The following is a 24,278-nucleotide window of genomic DNA, read 5'->3' on the forward strand; positions in this document are numbered from 1 at the left end:
CATTTATTCAACAGAAGCCTTATTTTCCAGAGAATCTTTACAATAAACTATTTTGATGGAGGATTACTATTGAATAGACGTATAAACATTATTTTCTAAAATAAAATACAAACACACACACACATACTTATTTAATCATATCTAGTCTTGATCCCTATTGCTTAAAGGCATAGTAGGTGATAGCAGTAATTTAAGAATATAAAGGTTATAATTTTTCTTCATGTGTTTATTATTATTATTATTATTATTATTATTAATGTTGTTGTATCGATGATTCAGTTTCTATCAGTCAGAGGAAGTTGATTCTGAGTGTGTAAGAGGTGGACTACGAGATGCTACTGGACGCGGATAGTAATATGCGTATACAGCATGGTAAGGTGTCTTCTCCGGAGTAGGCATAGTTTGATACCTTGGCCATGAAGCTGTGGCTAATTGGGACGGTACTATTGAATTAGACGAAGAAGAAGGTGGAGATACAATGGGTGTTCCTGTTGACCTGATGATGTACATTGGCTGTTGGCCGTACGGAACATAGCTAGGTCCGTATGAATAGACCCCATGCACTGGCAAATAATAGTTGTTGTTGTATCCCACCCAATATGATTGCGCCTTGTCTGTAATATTTATGTATTTGTTACTTTGTGAAAATTACTAATATAATAATTATTGTTACCTTCATCTTTGTACTGCCCTCTTGTTGATTTTTCAAAGAGTTAAATTATCAAATTAAATTTAATCAAATCAAACCAAATAATGAGACACCCCAAGACATATTGTCATCTTGAAATCCATACGAGTAACTAACAAGAGCTCCTCTTTAGCTTACCTATTCTGGTTCAGACTTGCAAAGGGGTCTCCTTGGACAGGTATTCCCTCTGGTCCAGATACGTTGGCTGCTTGAAAACCTTTGGGTCCTTCAATCAAGTCATACTCAACCTAATTGCATCTCATTAAATTTCTTAAATACTTATGTCACATATCATCCGTTCTTGTATTACCTCTTCACCCTATAGCAAAAAAGAGTGGATATGTATACATTTTTATATATATAAATATATTTATAAAAAAAAGAAGATAGAAAAAATCTGTTTGGATAGTGTCAAGGAACACGCTTGATCCAATGTTTTATAGTTACCTCTTTCAGACTCTTGAAACCTCCGTCATTGTGAATAGCTGTGTGATGAACAAACACCTCTTTTTGTGCATGTGCATAAGATAAGCTTTATTTTTCTCCTTTCTGATTTTTCTTCTTCAAAATGCATTTACCTTCGATCTTTGATTGATTGATTGGTGAATTTGGGATAATAAATCCATATCCCTTTGCTGAATTAAAGAATTTTACGATTCCTGTCTGACGAGACGACATAAAGATGATCAATAAACTAAAGAAAAAAGGTACGTACATACGTACATACATATATATTTGTGGATAAATATAAAGACACAGTAAATATTCATATTTCTCAATAATTTTTCATTTTCCACTCATTTTACTGCACGTTGTTTTATAATTCACCTTATATATATGATAATTATATTATACAGATCTATAGATCTATAGGTGTTTGTGTGTATGTGTATATGCTTGTGCTTGTACTTGTGTTTGTGTGTCAATAGGTTAAATATGGTGTATATTTCTGTCAGACAGCAGCTTAAAATATCCAAAGTAAACGTTTTGATTTGCGAAATGAAAAATGAAAAATGAAAAATAATGATAAGGATAATTATAATGATGGTGATGATGATAAGAATAAGAATAAGAGAATGAGAGGAAAGAGAGAAGGAGAAAGAAATAGTTGGATACAAAATTTAGAAAGCGTTTTCAAGAATGATATATTTCAATATTTTGGTGCTTACGACTTCATTTTTCTTGTGTGCGGCCGATAATGAAGGACGGCTCACAGAATTAACCCTTACTATACAGCTATCCTCACCTGGTAGCTGGACTGTATCACTTAATCTTGTGCTCGTTTCGTCCGTTTTCGTCCACACTTGGCGTGAGGAACTTTATATAAAAAGGTCTATAATTTCTTTGCCTGATCGAGTGCCCATACCCAAGCCTCCTTCTCTTCCTTGTCTTTTGCTTGGAACACCCAGACACGTCTACCAGAGAGCTTTTGATGGATCCAGGAATCTTTTGGATTTGGTGGCTGGTAGACTACAAATAGAAGCTGGATTGCGTGCGTACCCTCTGTCATTCCATCCTCAAACATCTTAGGAGGAGTTTTCTGGTTCCTTGCTTTTGTTCTAATCATATCTTTCACACAAGATGGACTGGTGTAAACATACGCATTACTAATATATACAGTCTTTGGGGACCGACGATAGATTGGTTCAGACTTTGGTTTACTTGTCCATGATGACCGTCTGTACTTGTCAAACAAAATCAATCCGCGATGCCGTGTTAGGACGCACAAATACTGTTTGAAGGTACTACGGCGACCTTGCTTAACATACAGCATACTTGCTTTCTGCAAAAAGAGAATAATAATCAATATTTTATAGTTAATGTGCACGCTTGTTTATATAAAAAGAAAAGGTGGGGTTATTGATAAACCTACCCAGATAAGATCTGAATATATCTCATGGCGCTGTACTCTATCATTGGATAGAGTTGAGTATTGAGATCCTTGTTGTAATCTTATTACCCATTCCCGCAGTGTGTGATCTGAAGATGCTTGTAACTCGAGTGAATCATTAAGTGTGTGGATTTTAATGTTTCTGTGGGATCCAATGTTGATATTCTGCACACGGCTTAAATCAAATACAGCAAATGCAGCCAGCATATTACTCATTCGTCGGTCAAAATCACTGGGGTTTGGGAGAGAACACATTGAATTTGCTCCCAAATGTTCCCGAATGCTAGCAGTTCCTGCGCTCAAATAAGTAGCAAGAGAGAAACGAGTAAACCGAGGCCTATGTCCATGATAGGGATTGTTCCACAAGAGAGCTTTGTTGAGGTCGATCAGGAACAGAAACGAACCGGACTGGAGGCAATAAATAGGTATTTGTTGATTTTTTTTGCGTAACCATACAACTTCATCTTCAAACCAAACCCCAAGTTCTTTTATTGGGTGATTCCGAGGCTTGAGCTCCAAGAAATGTGTCTATGGGTATGAGGCGTAGCCACGTAAGAAATCATATTGTTTTGTCAAAAATATTTGTGCACTTGCTTGTTCTATCAGTTGAGGGCCTATCAGGTACATTGGTTTATTTGGCGTGTCTTGTATCCATTCTTCTTGATTTTTAAATCTCCAGCAGAGTTCCAAGGATTGCTTAAACCCATCTTCCAAAAGACCTTGTTTATATAAAGCATGAATGACGCCACGCTTGATATCTCCCATCCTAATATCCAATCTTGTGTTCTGTGAAATTTTATCCAGGCACAAACATACTTTTAGATCACACAGCGGCACACTGACTTGTACCAGTAAAGGCATCGGTGTCCTTGAATGAACACCCAAAGTGCGGTAAATAGCTGTGTACCATTCCCGTGACTGTTCTATCTTACGGGACATGAAAAGATAGCGCCCAGTGGATGACCCGAGTCCTTGGTGGATCGACATTCTAGGTTTGATCTCAAGACTCCAACAGCAATCTTGAGGTGATACTATGGTGAGGTAGGCAATGCAATGTTTTGAAGCGAGAGGAATTCGATGCACTATTTTATTATCCTATTTTTTGTTTTTGTTTTTGTTTTTGTTTAATAATAAATTCCCATACACATATTTACATGTGTGTATGTGCGTATAATTGTGTAATTCATAAATCAAAAGAATACTAAATTTTGAGTTATTCAAGACGTTTTTGCTTGTTTTTAAATAAAGAAAAAATAATAGGTAATATAATTGCCTTACGGTTTGTTGGTATAGTTCAATTTGATTGGATACTAGCTTTGCGTTTAATTCTTGCCATTCTAGTCTTCCTTGCCTCTGACGTTCTTTGAGTTCGTCAAAATCTTGAGATTTCTTTCTATGTCTTCCCATTTCGCACACACAAAGTAATATCCCTTGCATTATCACATCATCCTGACGTTGTGGTAAAGATAATATTGGTACATAGCTAGATGTTCCAATATGTTTTGAAGGTGTGTTTGATGAATTAAGGCTTAATGATTGATCTGGTTTGGTGCGACTAGGTAAAGATGTCAGACGAGGAGGAAAATAAACCGGGACCCTTTTAAAGGAAAGATAAAATAAAAGGAATTTATTAATATTAATATATATATACACCGAGAAAGAGAAAAGAAATAGATCGCCCGAAATTTTGATTAGTTGAAAATATAAATATTCATATTTTTATATAAAAGCAAAGATATTTAAACATTTACTTGAGCGTCGATTCTCCATGAATAGTTTCTCTGACTGGTGTGGTTTTGGCTCTTAGTGAGAAGCGAAAAGATGGTTGGTGAGGAAGTGCTGAATAGAAACTTGAGAAAGAGTTGTGACTAGACATACTAATTAGAGTACCATTTGATATTGTTCGTGAATCATATTTGATCCTTTTTATACCTTATTATTATCATGACATCACATTTTGAAGACACAGTAGAGTCTTTGGATGACATGCACAGACTATTATTCAAGTGATCTAACTAAAAGTAGAGTAAGTGTGTAGTAAGACGATCAAGAGATTAAAAAAAACCACGCAAAAAGGATTGGCATATTATTATTATTATTATTAGGTATTATTAAATTGTGCCTGTTTTTATTTTTTTATTTTATTTTTTATATTTGAAACTAAAGGAGCGAACCCGAATAATAGAAACATGCAAAATGCAGAAAGAGAAAAATATATATATATGAAAAGGAATGTGTTCTTATGAATTAATTGTCTATAAAGAAAGGAAAACTATGAGTTGAATGAAAGAAATATATAAGAGAAAAATAAGGATAAAGAATTAAGGAATCTGGAGGGGTACATAGCTTAAACAAAAGGAAAGAAAAGGTGCGCGCATAGGATTAATGAAGGAATAAAAAGGAATGAATGGAGCTTGTTATAATACTACTACTTTTTCTTTCCAAAAAAGTCAAATACATCTTTGTTGCTCTTTGGAGAATGACCTGTGGTTTTTTTATAGGTGCGTGTATCTGAAGAGGTAGGCGATCCAGAACGAGAAGATTGTTCCTGGAAAAATGCAGAAGGGTCAGGACGGTAATAGTTGAACTCCACGCCAACCAGTGTACGACAGAACTCGTGAATCATTGATTTTATCAGCTCATGCCGACGTCTTGAGGTCTGGCAGACACTCATAAACACTGGTGTATCTGTGTGAGGGTCGGTGTAAATGAGGGAGTGTTGATCCTCAATATAAGTGATAAGTTTATTGACTGCTAAATCTCGGGATTCATTATCATAGTTTGTCGTGAGTTCACCTAATAACAATAATAAAAAATAATATATAAGTAAATACGGAATGATAATTAATTAACATAATAATAATAACGAGTAACCACAATCGAATGACTTACCACAATTTTCGGTCATCTCATCGAACACAGGGCTTTGTGAGAAACGAAGGAAGCTCGATTCTAATAAACCATACACAGCACGCTTGGCTGCATCAAAGCATCCCGATATTTCTTTCTTTTCCAATGCGGTAATTACTGCTCGCCGGACCCGGTCGTCAAGATTGACCTCAAAATGGCTGTTGCGGGTTAGGTATGTATTATAAATGTGCTGAGCCGTAGTGAGTTGCTGCTGTGGGGAGCTGTATGTGAATGACTCGTATTGTTCCAATTCGATAAAGAAAAACTATCATTGTTATGCATATTTAATACTTGTGTTCAGCCAATTATTCTCCATTAATTCTTACCAAATTCTCACTGCTGTACTCATCTAACAAATGATAGAGTAAATAACAGAGTGGTACTTTTGATTCCAACATTGCTTTTAAGCCTTCTTTGCGAATTTCTTTAACACAGATATCATGAGGAGCTTGTTCACCAAAAAAGTAATCAAGCTTCTTAGACGACCGTGTTGTTCGGATTTTGTAGAGTGTGTGAACGTCAAAGCTAGGTAGAGAACTTGCTGTGGCTGACGATACGAGCATGCTTGTGAGAGACGAAGAACGAGAGCGGGTGACAATCTCTCTGGTGCCCCCCTTTGATTTGGCTTGGTGATTATCAATTTCCTGAATATAGGCTGTTGTACTATCGGATAAAAGGGTAGGTATGTGCTTCATTGAGGTCAAACTGGGCCTGCAGGAAGGAGAGCGTGGGGGGTCATGGTGTTCTGGAACAAGAGACGATCTACGAGTCTTGTTGATCGATTTTGGTGTGCGTGGAAAGAGAAGGTCGTCACCAGAAGTAGTGGCAGCACCAGCAGCATTGATGTTGATATACGAAGGTCGGCGCTTGGTGAGGGTCGATGTTGAAGAGCATGTATTAGAGCGGTCTCTGGGCATTTTTTTTTTTGTATAATTTTAAGAAATAAACGAAAGTATAAAGAGGAAAAGAAATACACAAAAATTCTGTAACTGAAAAAAAAATACGAGAAGAAATAGCAAACAGCTAACAATGCTTGCTTTCAATAGCCAAACGGATGACCAACCTGAAATTAAAGTATACAGGACCAATGAAAAATATATATAATTGTAATAACGGTTGAGACCGATTCTCAACATGAGCTCCATTGACCAATCATCTGCTCTAGTATTTATTAAACTGGAACAATGGCGATCAAAATAGACAGCTAAAAATATTTGATCCAATATGTCTTTCAATATATATTAAAAAAAATTATACACTCTTTTTCTTAATAAAATTCACAAGCCCGTTCAGGAAAGGATCTGTATTCATCACATCTCGCTCAAGGGCAAACTTCTTTCCCTTAGCTTCCCACATCACAGCCTTGGGTGTACTCTTGTCGGTGAGATCGGATAGGCGGACCGTCTGTTCTCGAACAAACCCCATCAAACCCACCTTTTCGAGCCCAACCCATTTGTCTTTAATCTCCTGAGGCTTCTTGCGTTGCTTCTCAACTGTCTTGACATCATCATGGACTATCAGTCGAGTCACATAGTCTTTTGTGTACCAGTGAACAAACCCAATGGGAGTTATGGCGGAAACACCAGCTATACCAATATATATATATATGTATATATAAATAATGATAATAAAGAGTAATAATAATTACATATACATATACTTAAATATTAAAGAAATAAAAACAAAATAACCATAATTTCATATAAATTATATCCAATTAAGCTTACCTAATACCACACTCATGATAGGTGCCTCTCCTGTACTTAACAAGGCAGGGACGGCACAAATACCACACACACCAAACAGTGAGGCAGTGGTCTTGTAACGGCGAATTGTCTCGGTAAAGGGACCTATTTTTGTGCAAGAATATTTAGCTGTTGTAGAAAAAAAAAGAAGCATAAATGGCTTAGAAATTAATATAACCCCTCTCACCAATATACACCAAAGTTCTGTTGATATTAGCAGAAGTGTCACCAACTGACTCGGTAATGAGTTTATTCGGGGTAAATGGGCCGGCCGTCTTCTTAATTTGGGTAGAGTAGTTTGCCAATGTACGTCTTGGAATTTCTGCTCTTGTCCATTGGCTGGAAATGCATCTTGTCTGAATAGAGAGGCGAGTGAATGACATTGTACACTCTATTTTGTGTGTATGTATGTCAGTAGCAATTGCATTGCTTCTCCAAGCATTCCAGCTTTCAATTCAAACAAGCCACCCACCACAATAGGTTTCTTGAGTCGGAGAACACAATTCCTACTGCAGTGTCAGCGGGCCAACTATCAAATTAGGTACTCGTGAAGACGATCTGCCTACCCTTGAAGGCAAGTTGCCCCACGCTAACATAACAGCCCTAGCACGCTCATGCTAATGATTTCGATTGACTTACCTTCAACATGACACGCACAAGATTTATTTCTACTTTTGGGGTAATAGACGACAATGGTTAGATTGGTAGGACAACGACAGCCAAAAGGTGTGCAAATGCTATCTACGTTTCTATTCATTATTGTTTATACCTCTATTTCCGCGATTCTTGTAACTCGTCCAATAATAAAAATAACAGCAATCCTGAGAGGGTACTGCTAATATTAATATTAACATTAATAATAATAGGGAAGGCTAAACATTTACAAGGTAAAGAATGTGGAAATATTCATCAGTTTTAGAATAGATAAATAAAATAAAGTAAAATAAAATAAAATTCAAATTAAAAACCATACTTTCTTTTGGTACACAATAAATCATTTTCCATTAAAGAATCCAGAAATCTGTTCGCCAAATGGCTGGAAATTCGATAAAAAAAAGTTAGTAGCCAGCTCATATCAGCTACTTTTGCAATCACCAATACTCTTGTTTCTTGGTTCTTTATCATATATAATTGTGCTACAGACTATTTTGTGAGTCACTGAATTTGTAAAAGAAAATGTATGGGTCATAAAGGGCTATTTTGCACGAAGAAATATAGATGTATATATATATAGATATAGATATAGATATAGATAAATATATTTATTTGAGAGTGAAGCTGTGAGATGATGAGCATGTCCGTGATTTTTATCTGATTGTACAAAATATAATCATCTCTATAAAATATGCCTGTGCCAAGCAAAACTGTAGGGTTCAAACCTTAAATTGTTGCTTTAAATTTTCAATAGAAAAAGAGAAGAAGAAGAAAACTTTGTGTGTGTGTAATCATCAATCTTTTACGCCTTCAAAAAATATTACATTTGTCACGCAAAGATACACATATACATATATTAACAGAAAATTATATACTAGTCAACTTCTTGTCTAGACTTCCAAGTGTATGAGTATTTTCTTTAAAAGAACTAATTAAAAATGGTTTTCTTAAAAAATGTATATTCAATCTAATATGGCTTTGGTAAATATATGTCTCGTAAGCCACTACCCGCGATGAGTTTTACCGGAGGGTTTTTAATTATGAAAATAAATTGTATTTATTACTTGTGCATATTGTATTTATATAATTTAATGGGTCCTATTGACAATTATATATACCCGTTGTAGTTTGCGCACGCTTTACTTTACTTACAATGCCTCGTAGTATTGATTTAAGTATTGCAATATATAATATAATAAAGCTTGTATTTTATGTGTCAAGACAAGACAAGATTCCCACAGATCGCTTATAAACAATTTGTGTCGCGGAAAAGGTATAACAATCGAATCAATTCTAGATACTTGATTGTTATTTTTGGAAACTGAAACTGATTGTCAGTCAAATTACGTACCGTTTTCAATGGCTTGGTATATGTTTCAGGAAGAATATGTTTCTCTTTTCTTTGTCTTAAAAATTGATTCTCAATGTTTTAGTATTTTGTAACAAGGGAACAAAGTACAGCAACTTGGGAATTAAGCTGTACGTAAAATAAACACACACACACACACACACTAATAAAACCAACCCAGAATACAATTGAATAATATTGACGTACAAACGAATATCAGAATACTAGCAGGCCTCAAACAGAAGTAAATCTAGTTGATATGATCAGAGAATGTTTTATAGTATCTTCGTAGTTTTACATATCTTTTGTCAAAGTATACATATTTGTGATTTGAGGATAATATTTAACTCTAAATTCGGGTCAACTTTTGTTCCGAATCAGTACCTGGTTCTTCTATCAATGTCAAATTGAGTTTGTTGAATAGCAATTATTTGTAGCTTTCACATGAAGATAGATAATACAACTTTATAATGTCAATAAAATCGGTTAAAATCCTTGGATTATTGATCATCTAATTTGTAGCATCTTTTCTCATGTTGGTTTAGTGCAGAAATTCATTGACAAAAAAAGGGGACTTACACATAGAATTGTAAGGTACCAAAGCTTTGGATACTGCATGAGTTGGTTGGAGCACACATTAAAGAAAATTCTTAAAACTCAAATGTGTGTTACCCTTTACATATGATTAAGTGTTTTACAAAAAAATGCATGATTATTCGAAATCAAATCAAATAATTGCTTTTAAATAATCATTGAAGCTTACAAAAATCACTTGTGTAAAGACGACATTAATATCACTTAATAAACAGAAGATCTTGTAAAGCCTGAAATTTTCAAAATAGAATCAAGTTTTTTTTTGAGTATAGCACAGTTTGATCGCCTATTTAAAAAATTACTGGTGTTAGAATTATATTTTTTGTTCTGTTATTTATATCGAATAAGATCGATATAAATAATAATATGTAACTCAGCTGATACTTAAAAAAGCAATAGATCAAGAGGTAATCTAAATGAGCTGAGATCACGATTGTTATTTATTCATCCACGCCCATGCTTGACAGATCAAGTCAAATAAGCTATTTTGTAGGGCAATTAAAATGTAAAGCCTTTTCTGGTAAATGTAAAAATAGTTTTAATGAATATCAATTTGTGACTCTATGGGAGAATTATAATGTAGATCAATTTTTTTAGGATGTTACTTTTTCATGACCTAATTTTACAATCTATACAATATCGCATCGTAATAACATGATATTTATTCCATAATTCCATCGTTTCTATGATACAAACGTAGTAGTATGGCGCAATATTCAGCCGTATGGTCTCAAAGTGATGGTTGTTACAAACTTACTTTGGCTGTTGGTATGACTTTACAAGCTCATAAATCAATATTATATCAAAAGCAATATATAATCGCTACATATCAAAAATGAAGGGAACAAAAGAAGGAAGAAAACATCTTTTCCTGGCTTATTCAAGGAGTCATGCTTAGAAAATCAATACTCTACTCTTTTTGAATCATTCAAGTAGTCATTTCTATAAAGAAAATTCTTATGTGAACTCCACCAGGTCCTAGAATGGTAAGGAGTGATGCTTGCTCATCTGACTTTGTATTCTATTTGAACCCACTAGTTCTTTGGAAGCTCAAGCAATAAGTCTATTGTTTATTCATAATTGAAATTTGTCTAGATGGAGTCTAATGTAAAGAAACCATTTACAGTATGCAATGATGAAAAATGCTCTACAAAATATAACTACCTTGACCCATCTATCCACACTTTTATCGACGGTCCAGATCCAAGAGATCATTTCGCCAATGAACGCAATCTGCTTACATGGATGCGAACTGGCATGACAATGTCACTGCTGGGTAAACACATCCATAATTCACAGCAGTATCCTTACTATTATCAATAGGATTTATCTCTCTCCTCGATGTATCTTCAAAGAGCTTTGCTCCATCGTATTCATTTCCTTGGACAAACCAAGAGAATTCTCCCCAGGCCAGTATTGTGGCATACATCTTTGTCGCTCTTGGGATGTTGAGCATATGCGTCGCTTTTGTAACCTATTTCCAAAATCAGTACCGCATTGTAAACCGCTTACTTCATGTGGGACATGGCTGGGCTGGCTATATGATGATATTAATGATTATGTTATTTGCCTGTTGTGTAATGTCCCTTGCTTTAAGTCAAGAATAACAAAAATATGAAACATTCAATTATCGATATATACACACACACATATTCTGATATTTTATTGTGGGTATTTGAGAAATAAATCATAAATTCTTTCAAGAAAACATTTTGCGATAAATATTTTTTTCTCTATTTTCCATATGCTGCTCATCCTCCTCAAGTCGAGCAATCTCACTTTTAACAAGAGCATCTAAAATAAAAGTTTAAGATCAGAATGAAACCAGAATAGGCGAGCTCACACTACACTTTATGCCATCCTCAAGAATAATTGTTTCCTTACCATTTGGATCCATTTTCAATACATCCTCCAGTAAAGGTTTGGCCTTATCAGCTTTTCCTTGTCGCAAGTAAGCCTGTCCGAGCCTAAAGGTGGCTTTTTTGTTTTTTGGATCTAATGCAGTGACCTATTTTTTTTACATATTACGTATGCTAAGTTCCAAGCAATATACACATATGCATGTTAATATTCTTACCATTGTTGCATATTCAATAACACGTTCCCACTTGTTTTGCTTTGAATAAACATCTAGAATCAAAATTAAAAATTGAACTAAACAACCTGCACAAACTTCACGCAGCAAAATACATACTTGACATGTTGTTGTAAATCATCACAAGCTGTTCATTAGCCTTCTCTTCGAATATTTTCTTTTCCTTGTTTCCACCAACAGTACGAAGATGTAGAATTGCAAAATAATACTGTCTCAATGCTTTTATTGTTTGGTGAGAATGAGACCAATATTGTCTTAATACTATGCTTTTACCTTCTGTGTAATCGCCTTCCTTGAATGAAGCATTTCCTTTTAGTCGGAACTCTACGCCTTTGTCGAAATTCGTTTGAGATGCGACTGAAGCACCAGTTGAAGTCATTACTGAAATAAAGTGAGAGAAAAAAAAATCCAAAAAAGAAGAAGGAATAAAATAAGATAAAGTTTAAAAAAAATATCAATCAAATTATGTTCACCTGAACGTCTTTTTTTTATTTTATTTTTGGATTGCAAAGCCCGTTTTTCTTTTATTTTATGTAAAACAGAGGTACAAAATCATTTCCTTTTATTTTTATTTTATTATTATATTTCATTGTATTTCCATCTTATTTTGAGTGAATAATGGAAACCAATAATCTACAATATCAAAAATGTACCTAATGGTCAAGAAAGGGACCTCAAATTAATATAAGCATCATAGAGACATGTACTTCACTTTGTAAGACACTTGTGTAATAGGAATATGACTATTATTGTCATATAGTATAAGCTCTTTACTCCTTTGTGATATAAAATAATATGGTTCTAAGAAAAGCTTGATTTTGAACATATAGAATATCTCCAATAACAAGACATTACCTACCACCAAAGGCTATTTAATATAACCTAATGATATAACCTTTTTTCTTTAGCCTCAGGCTTTACACTATAGAAATCTTAACTCTATAAAGATGTTACATGCTAGCTTTAAACATATTCTTAATACTGTACCCGGATATCTGGTTGTAAAAACCCCATTTCTTGTTCATTAATTACAGTGTTTTTATTATTTGTCTGGAGGTCAATTCAGCCCAAAAGGGTGTTCATGCCAACGAAAGTCATCGACGTCACCCTCGCTTACGTTTTTGGACTTACTGAACCTTTTTTAACGCGTAATTCTGTAAGTAAACCCTTTTTTATATACTTTGTGCTTGCTCTATCTCTAGCAATGGAAGAAATCGGAATTGCAATCAAACCAGAAGTAAGTTAGATAGTTAAACTCTTTAGCCAAGGTTGCTCATCTATCATTAGACCAAAGAGATCCCCACAATCGTTCCTCAGGCAACTGTATTGGAAGAACTGTCAGAAGATGACCTTTATGTCAAGTTAAAGAAACTCCAACGCGACCTCGAGTTTCTCGGAATACAGGAAGAATATGTCAAAGATGAACAAAAGAATCTGAAACGAGAACTCATTCAATCCCAAGAAGAAGTCAAACGCATTAAATCTGTTCCATTAGTCATTGGTCAGTTCCTGGAACCACTCGATCAGCACACCGGAATCGTCGGATCAACCACAGGCTCCAATTATGTCGTTCGTATTCTCAGCACTATTGACCGAGAGCTACTGAAACCTAGTTCGTCTGTTGCACTTCACCGTCACTCAAACGCACTTGTCGATGTACTTCCCCCAGAGGCTGACAGCAGCATTGCTATGTTGGGTTCAGATGAGCGTCCAGATGTGGGTTATCAGGATGTGGGTGGTTTGGATATTCAGAAACAAGAGATTAAAGAGGCAGTAGAGCTGCCACTCACCCACTTTGATCTCTATCGACAAATCGGTATTGATCCTCCGCGTGGTGTTCTACTGTACGGCCCACCGGGTACAGGAAAGACTATGCTGGTAAAGGCTGTAGCACATCATTCAACGGCTGGATTTATTCGTGTGGTGGGATCAGAGTTTGTACAAAAGTATCTTGGTGAAGGTCCGCGCATGGTTAGAGATGTATTCAGACTAGCAAGGGAAAACTCTCCATCAATCATCTTTATCGATGAAATTGATGCGATTGCTACCAAACGTTTTGATGCACAGACAGGCGCAGATAGAGAGGTACAGCGTATCTTACTGGAACTGTTGAATCAAATGGATGGATTTGACCAAACCTCAAATGTCAAGGTAAAAAAAAAAGATTGATAGAGAGAGGGATAAACAAGAAGAGACAATTATGCAATAATAGTATAATAACAAGGATTACTTATTTGATGAAAAATAAAAAGGTTATCATGGCAACCAATCGAGCGGACACTTTGGATCCTGCCCTTTTAAGACCAGGTCGATTGGATAGAAAGATTGAATTCCCTACACCAGACCGTCGCCAGAAACGTCTTATTTTCTCTACTGTAACATCAAAAATGAATCTCTCAGAAGAAGTCGATCTGGAAGAATGTAAGTATAGTGTGTATATATATGGCGTGATTTAGAGAGAATGAATAAATTTGTTAATACGACCTTAATATCTTTCTAGTCGTCTCACGGCCAGATAAGCTATCAGGCGCAGAGATTGCTGCTATATGCCAGGAAGCAGGCATGCAAGCTGTTCGAAAGAATCGATATGTTATCCTCAGTAAAGATATCGAAAAGGGTTACAAGGCGAATGTGAAGAAGGAAGATACAAACTTTGAGTTTTACAAGTAGAAAACTTCCACTTTGTCTCTTGGTTTTACTTTTTTCAACATTAAACTTTGCTGCAAAATGGCTTACCACTCAACTCATTCGAGTAAAATCCATAAAGACACAACTTATATACATACAATAGATATTCAGATCAGGGATTTCTAGAGCAGTGAGGATTTAAAGCAACCAACATCAAACTTAAATAATTAATAGGCGTGAAAAAAGCGATTTATTGTCAAGGTGTGAAGCTTTATATGCATTTATTAATGAAATACATTTTAATGCTTGCATTTTTTTTTTTAAAAAAAAAGAAGATATAGTTGCTTTATTAAGCCCAATTAGTCTCACTCTTGAATCCCTTTATTTAGAATCGTAAGTCAATTTGAGGTATTAAAAATCTAGCTAATTGTAACATATAAAATTATCCATGAGACTTATAATCTTATTTTTACGACTTTTGATTCTTTAAATAAAAACTTAACCAAAATCAGTTTTTCCATCAATGATATGACTGGGAATGTTATCATTAAAAATAAGTTAATTTAATAATGGTTTGTAGTTTGAGGATCAATATATATATCTTTTTCTGATTTTAAAGAATGGGAGTACAGTGTTAATCAGTCTCTATATTTCTTCTTTACAAAGAAAAAGGCTACAAAGACAAGTTAATCTCTTGGCTTTTAATATGCTTCTGCCTTGAGTTCAAATGTTTTGTGTAACTAATATAAGTTGATTAGTGTATATTGTTATCTTACCACACTTCTTTATTTTTTTTTTTTGATGTTAGTATGCAAGCATGTAATTGAATATATGAACTTGACACTGTATATAAACATTGCGTTTATCAGTAAGTTTAGTAATATGTCCTTTTTTTTAGGTACTTGGCGTAAAGACATGCATATAAACAATCAAAATGTTGGCACTTTTTAAAGTACCGCTAATAATCTTACCCCTGTTTCCCACCCCAAATGCATGAATTTACACCCTTTCATGTTTCTACCTTCAGGTTAGTAGTTATCTCATACCCTGAATGCATCTACTGACATATGAATATCTATAATTCCAGTCACAGACAAGTCACTATAAATAACTATAAATATGAGGTCTCTCCCATAGCATTACGTTTTTTTCTTTTCTCTCTTTGCCATACATTCCTATTATGGAATGTGATTGGCTAAGAAATGTCCTGAGTAGGACATTAAACTGCTCCGATTGGGCTATTCGATACGCCCCTGCTAAACAGGATAATTCATGCTGGTATTTTTTATATATACTCAGTTATTATGGTTCTTTTATAGGCTTTATATATATCATGTGTAGGGCATTAAAGATATTATCCACCAATAGAATAGTTGGACATAAGGTGTATAAACATGTGTCTGTGTGAAATTCAATATAATAAGCATTGCTATATTGTTAAGCAAGTAACCAAGATAATTATGTGCTGCCTTGCTTAGTCTCTTCCAACAAAATATTATACTAATCATAGAATGAAGTGTATTGACTCATAAAACCTTACAGACACATTAAAATATGCATCCCAGCAATAATTATATGTTATATCTATTTCTTTAGAAAAAGATTGTATATAAAGATCAATTTATATGTATATATATAGCAGGTCGTACCAAGCTTATACAATCTCGGGTTTGATACACTGTACATTTGCTTTGTTTTATATTTTTATCTCTTTAAAGAAGCAAAACAATAGACCCTTTAATCTTCAACAATCTGTACATAAATATATATAAACATCTAATGGAAAACTATGTATTAATAATACTTGAGACAATTTAAGCCTCTATCTGTATATTTTGCTTATATTTTTACTCTTTACTATTATCGTTATTTTCTTCGTCTTAAAACAGTTTGATTTTAGGGTTTTCAATTTGTTCATGTACAGGTATTGTTACTCTTAATCCACAAAATCTTTTCTAGTACAAAGATTTTCACTTTTTGTAAAGAAAAATACAATATTTAAAAGGGTTGTATAATTATGGTACAGAAAGAAAGCAATAAGGGATAAGATGAAATGGAATAGAAGTATAAATAAAATCAATAAGGAAGAGCATTCTACACATCAAGCTCCATTCCATTATTTTTTTGCCAGCTTGAATCCTTGGCGTCACCATCATTGTCATTGTCGTCTTCATACCATTCTCCTTCTACAATCACTCGGCCACCAGAACGTCGCCTATCCTTACCGGCTTCCGAATCGTCCTTAGCATCACGTATTTCTGCCTCACCGTCCAAGAATCCTTGGATATCCGGAGGAATTTCTTGCATCTGAATACTAGGTGCTGCATCAAGATAGCGAAGTTGTTCCATAACACGTTCGCGTACTTTAAGAAGGTATTGGCGGTCATTCTGATTTTCGACACGTCCAGAAAGGTGGGGGTGAAGTTTATAGTCAGGTCTAAAAAAGTCGCGATATTCATTAGGGGGAAGGTCATTTGACAGGGTAGTATCGACTAGGATCGATGTCTCGTATGTCCAGCATCGCGCGACATTTCGAACCGTGTATCCACCACCACCAACAACCAGTAGTGGAAGCTTGAATCCTTTGATAATTTGAACACATCTACCGTGTGCCTCGATACTTAAATTAAAGCATCCCAATCGATCGCAGCCAAGAGAGTCTGCACCACATTGGAGTACAATGGCCGATGGCTGAAATGTTCCCATCACTGCGTCAATTACTTCTTTGAATAACCACACATATGCATCGTCGTCAATTCCATCTCGCAAAGGCACATTCACTGAATAGTATTTTCCAAGTGAAGATCCAATCTCGTCAATGTGTCCAGTTCCCGGAAAGAAATCGCCGTTATATTTATGAAAAGATACAGTCATTACACGATCTGTCAGGTAAAAGGCTTCTTGTACGCCGTCTCCATGATGAATATCAATGTCTACATACAATACACGAGGAAAATATCTAGAAATAAAAAAGAAGAAAGATTGTACTAAATACTATGAAATATATATCCTTCTAATAATTACCGTAGAAGTTCAAGTGTACCGAGAACAATATCATTAACATAACAAAATCCACTGGCTTCACACTTTTTTGCATGATGAAGTCCTCCTGACCAATTAATACAGATATCTGCCCCATTGGCAATCAACTTTCGTGAGGCTTCAATGGTTGCTCCTGCATATCTCTGACAAAAGTCGTAGATGCCATCAAAGATTGGACAGTCATCTCCTACGTTAAATCGTTGAAAAAGAGATTCAAATTGTTCTGCATTGTCTGGCGTCACTCTGCATATATCCTTGGATTAAATTTATGAATGGGCGTAGGATTTAACGCCTACCTCTTGAGAAAATCTACGTAATCTTCGGCGTGGAATTCCAAGATTTCAGTGTCGGTCGCTCGTCTTGGTTGGAAGATCTCCATTTTTTGGTGTAGACCGTAATTGAGTACAAGGTGATTCGTTAACGTCAGGCGATGGGGCTTCATTGGATGATGTTCCTGAGAAAGCATGTGTTAATGATCCAGAAAATGAGACATTCAATGTGGCTTACTCCATAATGGTAGTTTCCAACCCCTTCATCGTGAAAGTATGCAACTCTGGTCTTGTTATGAGATGCAAGGCGTACTGTGCTTGGTGCCATATATTTTTGTTTTTGAGTAGAACGATGGTCTTCGGAATATGTGGCTACCACATCGTCGTCATTATAACTTCGGCGAGGCATGACAAGTGGGTTCAAGCCAAAGAAAAGAAGGATACAAAAAAATGTTGCTGAGAGAATCTCTAATGGAATGCAAAAAGTCGATTATTCACGTGACCTTAAAAAGGGTGAAGCCCAACCATCATTATCGTGTGTGTATAAAGGGTGTTATTTTTAATTTAATTTACAAGGTTTCGTGAGGCCAACAGAGAAAAAAATAGTAATGATTATAATAGAATAATATAGTGTGAGATTCTGTGTCTAAGAGAGTCTAGTGATTGTAACATTTTTTGTTTCTATGGAAAAGAAGGTTTATCAAGAGGTTGGCTTAGGATTGCATGTTCGATAGTCTCGATAGTCTCGATGGTTTTGTGTATCCAGTCTGGATCGTCCTTATCAATGACAGCTGTTGAAGATGAATCATCATTGACTTCAACTATATGATTTCTTTGCTCCCAAATCTCTAGTTGGGGATGGGTATAAAGGATCTCCGGGTTGTCAGCTCCAGGTAAGGGGTCACAGTTGGCAACTGGGGTTGCTTCAAGATTGATTATTTTTTCATCACCGTCTTCGAGTCTAGCACTCTCTTCATTGGGTACTTTATTTTTACGGAATATAGAAAATAGACCATAAATACTGGTGTGTTGGGTGTCATTGGGTATGTCCAATAACTCCTTCTTTTCTTTTGGCTTGAAAGTTGAGCGAGGCTTCTTGAGATTGATATCGGCTTTCTCAATTACGGGGGTCACTATTCGGGGGTTGACAGGCTCGAGGAAGCGAATGGTCTGGCTGCCGAGTGTTGCCGAGCTTCCAGGATGCTGTAGATACAAACCAGAGTGAGGTATGATCGAGTCAGCCACTTGGGGCTCGTGGTCAATATCTAGGCCGTTGTAGGATTTTGCGTCATCTTCTTTTCCAAAGGGAGCGTTTGGACGGTTCTCGTGCATATTTATGAGAAAACCAGGCCCTGTATTATGATCGGAAAGAGAGACAATTGCCATTACGCCGTCTTCTTTGTTTCTACAGTCGTGTTGAATAGTGTTGAAAAGTGTGTTGCGTTGTAATTCGGTCATAGGTCCATCAATATCACGACTTAACCTGCCGCGTCGACCCTCTTCACTTCGCCGGAGATTACCTGGGTGGGACTTTTGATATTTTGGTATATTGGTGTTTACACTGCTGGTAATGCTTGAGATCGAAAGGGTACGTGTCTGGATACTCTTACCAAGCTTAAATAACGGAATCGTCGTGCCGTGAACGACTACCGATGATAGAACAATAAATAGCACAATTGGGTTGATAACCTTTACAGATATTGGCTCTTCTTGATTTGTGTAAACTTTCATTAATTCTTCTTTTGCGATCTTGGATAAGAACACAGCACCAACTCCCATGGGACCAAACCAGCCTGTAAAAACAGCCTCTTGGTAAGTTTTCATTGCTGGCATAACAGGTTTGAGTAATACGACAATTGGAAGGCGGCGAAAGAGTAATATTAGAATGGCCATGGCCACCAGTCGCCATGCGGATAGGCCCAGCTCGGCATTACCAAAATCAGACCAGGGCTAGGGTAGAAGAAGAGAGGCATACAAATTCATATGCCGTTTGTTTAGAGGTCAGCACTTGAGTGCATTGCACAGTTAAATACTTACAATAATGGCACCAATATACACAAATATTGCGAGGTTGAGCATCATATCAATCACATCCTGAAAATGGGCTTCTTCCGTTTCCTGTCTGAACCAGTCGTCCCACGAAAATGCATTCCCAGCAACAAAGCAGGCCAGGACATCATCACTTCCGGAAAATCCTGTCATGCTCATAAGAAATAGCTAATCGGATGTCAGACCGTGTACACGGATGCAACGTTACACATTACTTACAGCCAATGCGATAGCAAAAGACAGGAAAGAGGGTTTATCGATGAGATGACTAGTATAATTAACTGTAAGAGAATAATAATAATAATAATATATAGATATATATATATATATATCCATAAATTTATTCAAACCGCTTACTTTCGCTCGGACCATTGTAATGCTTTGCGTGCGGCCCAGCCGACAATGACGCCAATGACACACGAAAGTGCTATCTGAAAGAGACACGTTTCGTAAATCCATTTCCCAACCGCCTGGCCGACATCATCTTCGCCAATAATGAAGATAGCCAGAAAAAGAAATGGAAATCCCATGCCATCGTTCGCACCACTATTAATCAGACACTTTAATATTTTATATTGGATTAGATCTCTGTCATGAGCCAACCTTTCTGCAGATAATGCATTGCGGATGTGTGAAGGGACATGCTTCTCCGCAAACCGTCCCTTGACGACTGAATTTGCCAAGATCTTTTGGAGAGCGAGATTAGCTGATAAGACTTTATTATAATATTGTATAATAAGATATTTACAGGATCGGTTGGGCAAATACAGGCTGATATTACAAGTGCTTCGATCTACAAAAAAAATCAGTAACATGATTGTCTAACATTTACCAGACCTACATAATTAATTGTTGGGACCATCCACCAGATAATGAGCCCACTGACCATCCACATCACAATCATCACAGGAAGAAGTAAAATGATCATTGTCTTCCAATCTTTTTTCATGTAATGTCTTTAGATACAACAGAAAAGAAAACAAGTTATGAAATGAGGGTTAATACATAATATGACTTTTAGCTTTAGCTTTAGCTTTAGTTTTTATTTTATTTTTCTAAAAAGTAGATATGAATATATGAATATATTACTAGAAAACGTGCTTACTTTGGTAATTCAATCCCTACAGCCATAACCTATTAGGACATGGTAGTATAGGCAGTATTAGACATTAGCCAACAAAAATCAAATGAGGTCCATGATTTACTTGAATGGCTATAATGCACCGAGTGAGCTGTTTTGTGATCTCATCGTTATCTCTCCAACTATAAGGATTAATTCCGTTTGTCACTAATGGTCCTGCAATAATTCCTACTATGACCGCAACAACTAAAGAGACAGGAGTGAGATTGATCATTGATATGGCTACTACTTACGTGCTTCAGAGAGGAAAAGTCTCTCTTTAAGGAACATGGAGACGTAACCAAAGAAAATAATAAAACCGCTTAAGATGGCGATCGCCACGGAAAACGTCGTAAATTCGCCGGGTATAAGATCGACGGACATAAGAGAGTGTGTGTGTTTGTTGTTGTTAAAGATGACTAGTAGATCATAAAAAGGTAGAGGGAAAGGGAAAAAAAGAAAGAGAGAAGGGGAAAAGAAAAGAAGATATGGAGTAAGAACCTAAGAGATGGTGTGCATAAGCGCATTTCCAGCCGCTGAGCTTCAAATGGCCAGACCTCCTCCCCGGTTGTAAAGTAAAGAAAGCAGTACCCGCCAGAATGCATGTTCTTGCCACACGCGCCTATGCCTTTTGCTACGAAGAAGCAATATACTGCTTGCATCTTATTTGGACTTTGGAATTTGGTTTTATGATCCAGTTGGGCTGTCTGACTTATAGGACTAATACATATAATTATTTATATATTCACTCACATCTACACACACACACATATATATATATATATATATATGTAAATATATATTGTGAGAGTAAAATAGTCAACGGACAAGAGCTAATCAATACAAGTTGGTTCAAGCTGGAATACTCCAAACGAAACATAATGGCGAGAAGAATTTTGAGCGGTTGGCATGACGGGTTTATGTGCCCTTTGGAAAAATCAAATAAAAAGTGCTACAGGGACGAGATTGCTCCAATAAGTCTCTGATTTGACCTGCCTTTTAGTGTCACCCCTGAGACACTACCAAAGTGCCTCGGTCGGATATTAAAAGACATGTGGTAAAGAAAAAAAAGATTTTCGGGTGTGGATCTTTAGTTTGACCGTTCCAAAGTTTCGCTTAATTGAGCGAGTGGCTGCTATGGAAACCGATGTGCTGCGTTTGTGTCATATAAGGATCAACACACAGGACATCACAGCACAGCATAGTACAGCATTTAAGGAAACCCCCTACAATTAAAAAAAAAATAAAAAGCAATGACAAAGAGTGTTTTACAAAATGTTTTTGTTTTACTTCAACGGTTTCATATGTTTCTAAAACCGATAGAAAATGAAACCATATTAAGTTCCTCGCAAAACTCTCCGCCTTTAATTTGTGTGCTCTCATGTGGACTCGCGTAGGGTGAAAAGTGACACGAAAGCGGTGTCTCAAGTTAAACCGACAGAAATGGTAAAATCTAAGTATCTCGAGTGGGTAAAGACAAGATCAGCCAAGCCTTGTTCTTTATTGGGGGGTTGTCGCTCAGTATCGATTGATTGCGGCACATGGCAATGAGGAGAGTGACGCAAGGAGAGGTGGCTTGTGGCCTGTGGTAATGTTTTGAGTTCACGTGATCGGCGTGTGTCATGACGTTGTGGGCTGCGTTCGATTGGTGCAGCGGGAAAGAAAAAGGGATTGCAGCAGAGTTGGTTTCGTTCTCTTTTTCTTCTTCCACTTCTTCACTTAATTGTAATGCGTGAACCCAATCTGTCATTTCCAGCTCAGAGCAAGGCTGCTGTATGTATTACATCAGCCCTTTATGATCGTCGTGCGCTGGATTGCACTGCTACACTACCACTTATCAACTCCTTAACGCATCTGGTCTATTTGACATCGACATCACCGCGCATCCGGGAGATTCTTTGTCTTGATGGTGGTTTAGAAAGGCTAATTCGTGTGCTTTCACCTAGCAATTCCCAAACTGATCGCCGTAGTTTGTGGAAATGGTCTCTTGCATTCCAATGTGTAGTGAATGTGGGTGTTAGAGGCACTGAGCATATCAGAACCAAAGTAGTTGAAGCAGGGATGGTACCGATAGTGCTGAGAGTGCTTGAAAACTTTTTAAGAGCTCTCGAAATAGTTCGTCAAGAAAGTGAACGCACTAAAGGTAGCCATCCAGACCCAAATCCAATACCAGTACGAAGACTGTCTCTACACTCATTGTCCTCACTTCTCACAAACGAACTAGATGGATTAGGTTGGTATTCCGACTAAACCTGCACACACTCTTTGTCAGCTGCTTACTAACCATGTCTCCCTTTTTTCCCTTCTCTTTGTTATTGCTGTTTTCTTCATCAGTAACCCCTCCCATTACTACTGCCACCACAGTAGCATCAACTAAACCTCCTACAAATGCACACAACCGTATTATTCGTCGCGCACCTTATCCAAAGACGAGCCCTGAACAACGCCGTCGTAATCGTATAACCCGTGAATTACCACGCGCTGCTCCTACATGGCAGGATCCTCGTTCGCCATCTATTGATAATGTTTTCTACCGCGAAGAAGACATTATGTTTTCTTTGCAATTACTGGCTTATTTGTCCAAGTATCCACACATCCGCACTCTTTTTCACACTGCATACGACAACAATGTTTTTTCTATTGTCGAACGTTTCTGCCATAAACTTCATCCATCTGGTATCCAGTATTGGGCTGGCGTTATAATGCGTAATGCATGTCGCAAAGACGAATCTCGTGGAGGTACCCGCCGTTGTGCTAATATGGCTTGTGGCAAATGGGAACTCCTTCCCCGCGAATTTGCAAAATGCCGCCGCTGTCGTAAAGCTAAATATTGTAGCAAAGCATGCCAAAGCAAGGCATGGGCAGATGGTCACCGCTGGTGGTGTGTAGAACGAACCGCAATCTCTGCCTCCGCCCCAGGGACTACTGCTCCCAATCATAATCCTCCCACAACCACAACCACCACTACTACTGCACCAGAAGCGGATCCTCGCCGAAGTGTCCACGAAAATAATCAAGCAACCATTGTCGTCAACGAACTTACACTCCCTACACATGCTCATGATATAGGCCATATTGAACCAGAACTTACAGACCAGACAGGCACCGAGAGCAGGCTACTCCCTGATATGGGGGTTCATATGGAGCTCTAAACATATTCTATGTCTATTTTTCTTTATTTTTTTATTTTTTTTTCTGTATTCCATTGCACTGCTACATAATTATTGCATTTTACACGTCCATTT

General features: G+C 36.7%; 9 protein-coding genes across 9 annotated transcripts; 2 read left to right on the forward strand and 7 right to left on the reverse strand.

Moving 5' to 3' along the window:
• Nucleotides 1–285: 285 nt before the first annotated feature.
• PHYBLDRAFT_139274 (cold-shock transcription factor) lies at nt 286–1,366 on the reverse strand (the record flags this gene model as incomplete). Its single annotated transcript, XM_018430193.1, has 6 exons — nt 286–614; nt 674–693; nt 827–936; nt 999–1,007; nt 1,136–1,194; nt 1,267–1,366. The coding sequence occupies 6 exons, from the start codon at nt 1,364–1,366 to the stop codon at nt 286–288; spliced, it is 627 nt and encodes a 208-aa protein (XP_018297278.1).
• A 655-nt stretch (nt 1,367–2,021) lies between these two features.
• Nucleotides 2,022–4,455, reverse strand: PHYBLDRAFT_162315 (hypothetical protein; the record flags this gene model as incomplete). The annotated part of the gene is made up of 5 exons (XM_018434599.1): nt 2,022–2,471; nt 2,562–3,107; nt 3,396–3,674; nt 3,858–4,176; nt 4,331–4,455. The coding sequence occupies 5 exons, from the start codon at nt 4,453–4,455 to the stop codon at nt 2,022–2,024; spliced, it is 1,719 nt and encodes a 572-aa protein (XP_018297279.1).
• Nucleotides 4,456–4,688: 233 nt separating this feature from the next.
• PHYBLDRAFT_184708 (hypothetical protein) lies at nt 4,689–6,447 on the reverse strand. The gene is made up of 3 exons (XM_018438977.1): nt 5,816–6,447; nt 5,472–5,754; nt 4,689–5,375 (listed from the first exon to the last, which is right to left on the reverse strand). The coding sequence occupies exons 1-3, from the start codon at nt 6,404–6,406 to the stop codon at nt 5,008–5,010; spliced, it is 1,242 nt and encodes a 413-aa protein (XP_018297280.1). The 5' UTR covers nt 6,407–6,447; the 3' UTR covers nt 4,689–5,007.
• A 138-nt stretch (nt 6,448–6,585) lies between these two features.
• On the reverse strand, nt 6,586–7,635 carry PHYBLDRAFT_179036 (hypothetical protein). The gene is made up of 3 exons (XM_018438088.1): nt 7,422–7,635; nt 7,217–7,339; nt 6,586–7,075 (listed from the first exon to the last, which is right to left on the reverse strand). Exons 1-3 carry the CDS (start codon nt 7,615–7,617, stop codon nt 6,741–6,743), a joined length of 654 nt encoding a protein of 217 aa, XP_018297281.1. The 5' UTR covers nt 7,618–7,635; the 3' UTR covers nt 6,586–6,740.
• Nucleotides 7,636–10,909: 3,274 nt separating this feature from the next.
• On the reverse strand, nt 10,910–12,332 carry PHYBLDRAFT_179038 (hypothetical protein). The gene is made up of 6 exons (XM_018438089.1): nt 12,199–12,332; nt 12,025–12,144; nt 11,908–11,960; nt 11,715–11,838; nt 11,154–11,624; nt 10,910–11,106 (listed from the first exon to the last, which is right to left on the reverse strand). The coding sequence occupies exons 1-5, from the start codon at nt 12,302–12,304 to the stop codon at nt 11,530–11,532; spliced, it is 498 nt and encodes a 165-aa protein (XP_018297282.1). The 5' UTR covers nt 12,305–12,332; the 3' UTR covers nt 10,910–11,106; nt 11,154–11,529.
• A 797-nt stretch (nt 12,333–13,129) lies between these two features.
• PHYBLDRAFT_56433 (hypothetical protein) lies at nt 13,130–14,595 on the forward strand (the record flags this gene model as incomplete). Its single annotated transcript, XM_018440215.1, has 4 exons — nt 13,130–13,162; nt 13,243–14,076; nt 14,178–14,346; nt 14,426–14,595. The coding sequence occupies 4 exons, from the start codon at nt 13,130–13,132 to the stop codon at nt 14,593–14,595; spliced, it is 1,206 nt and encodes a 401-aa protein (XP_018297283.1).
• Nucleotides 14,596–16,647: 2,052 nt separating this feature from the next.
• On the reverse strand, nt 16,648–18,192 carry PHYBLDRAFT_15006 (hypothetical protein; the record flags this gene model as incomplete). The annotated part of the gene is made up of 4 exons (XM_018432387.1): nt 16,648–17,512; nt 17,578–17,838; nt 17,892–18,049; nt 18,103–18,192. 4 exons carry the CDS (start codon nt 18,190–18,192, stop codon nt 16,648–16,650), a joined length of 1,374 nt encoding a protein of 457 aa, XP_018297284.1.
• A 1,238-nt stretch (nt 18,193–19,430) lies between these two features.
• Nucleotides 19,431–21,417, reverse strand: PHYBLDRAFT_14428 (hypothetical protein; the record flags this gene model as incomplete). Its single annotated transcript, XM_018431182.1, has 10 exons — nt 19,431–19,814; nt 19,902–20,081; nt 20,133–20,181; nt 20,271–20,459; nt 20,517–20,599; nt 20,662–20,706; nt 20,755–20,869; nt 21,019–21,047; nt 21,119–21,240; nt 21,288–21,417. Coding segments are annotated over 10 exons (1,326 nt in total), but the record flags the coding sequence as incomplete, so codon positions are not given.
• A 1,344-nt stretch (nt 21,418–22,761) lies between these two features.
• PHYBLDRAFT_162323 (hypothetical protein) lies at nt 22,762–24,185 on the forward strand (the record flags this gene model as incomplete). Its single annotated transcript, XM_018434600.1, has 2 exons — nt 22,762–23,266; nt 23,368–24,185. 2 exons carry the CDS (start codon nt 22,762–22,764, stop codon nt 24,183–24,185), a joined length of 1,323 nt encoding a protein of 440 aa, XP_018297286.1.
• Between the last annotated feature and the right edge of the window lie 93 nt (nt 24,186–24,278).

The sequence above is a fragment of the Phycomyces blakesleeanus genome (genome assembly GCF_001638985.1).
Source record: "Phycomyces blakesleeanus NRRL 1555(-) unplaced genomic scaffold PHYBLscaffold_2, whole genome shotgun sequence".
Taxonomy (NCBI): domain Eukaryota; kingdom Fungi; phylum Mucoromycota; class Mucoromycetes; order Mucorales; family Phycomycetaceae; genus Phycomyces; species Phycomyces blakesleeanus.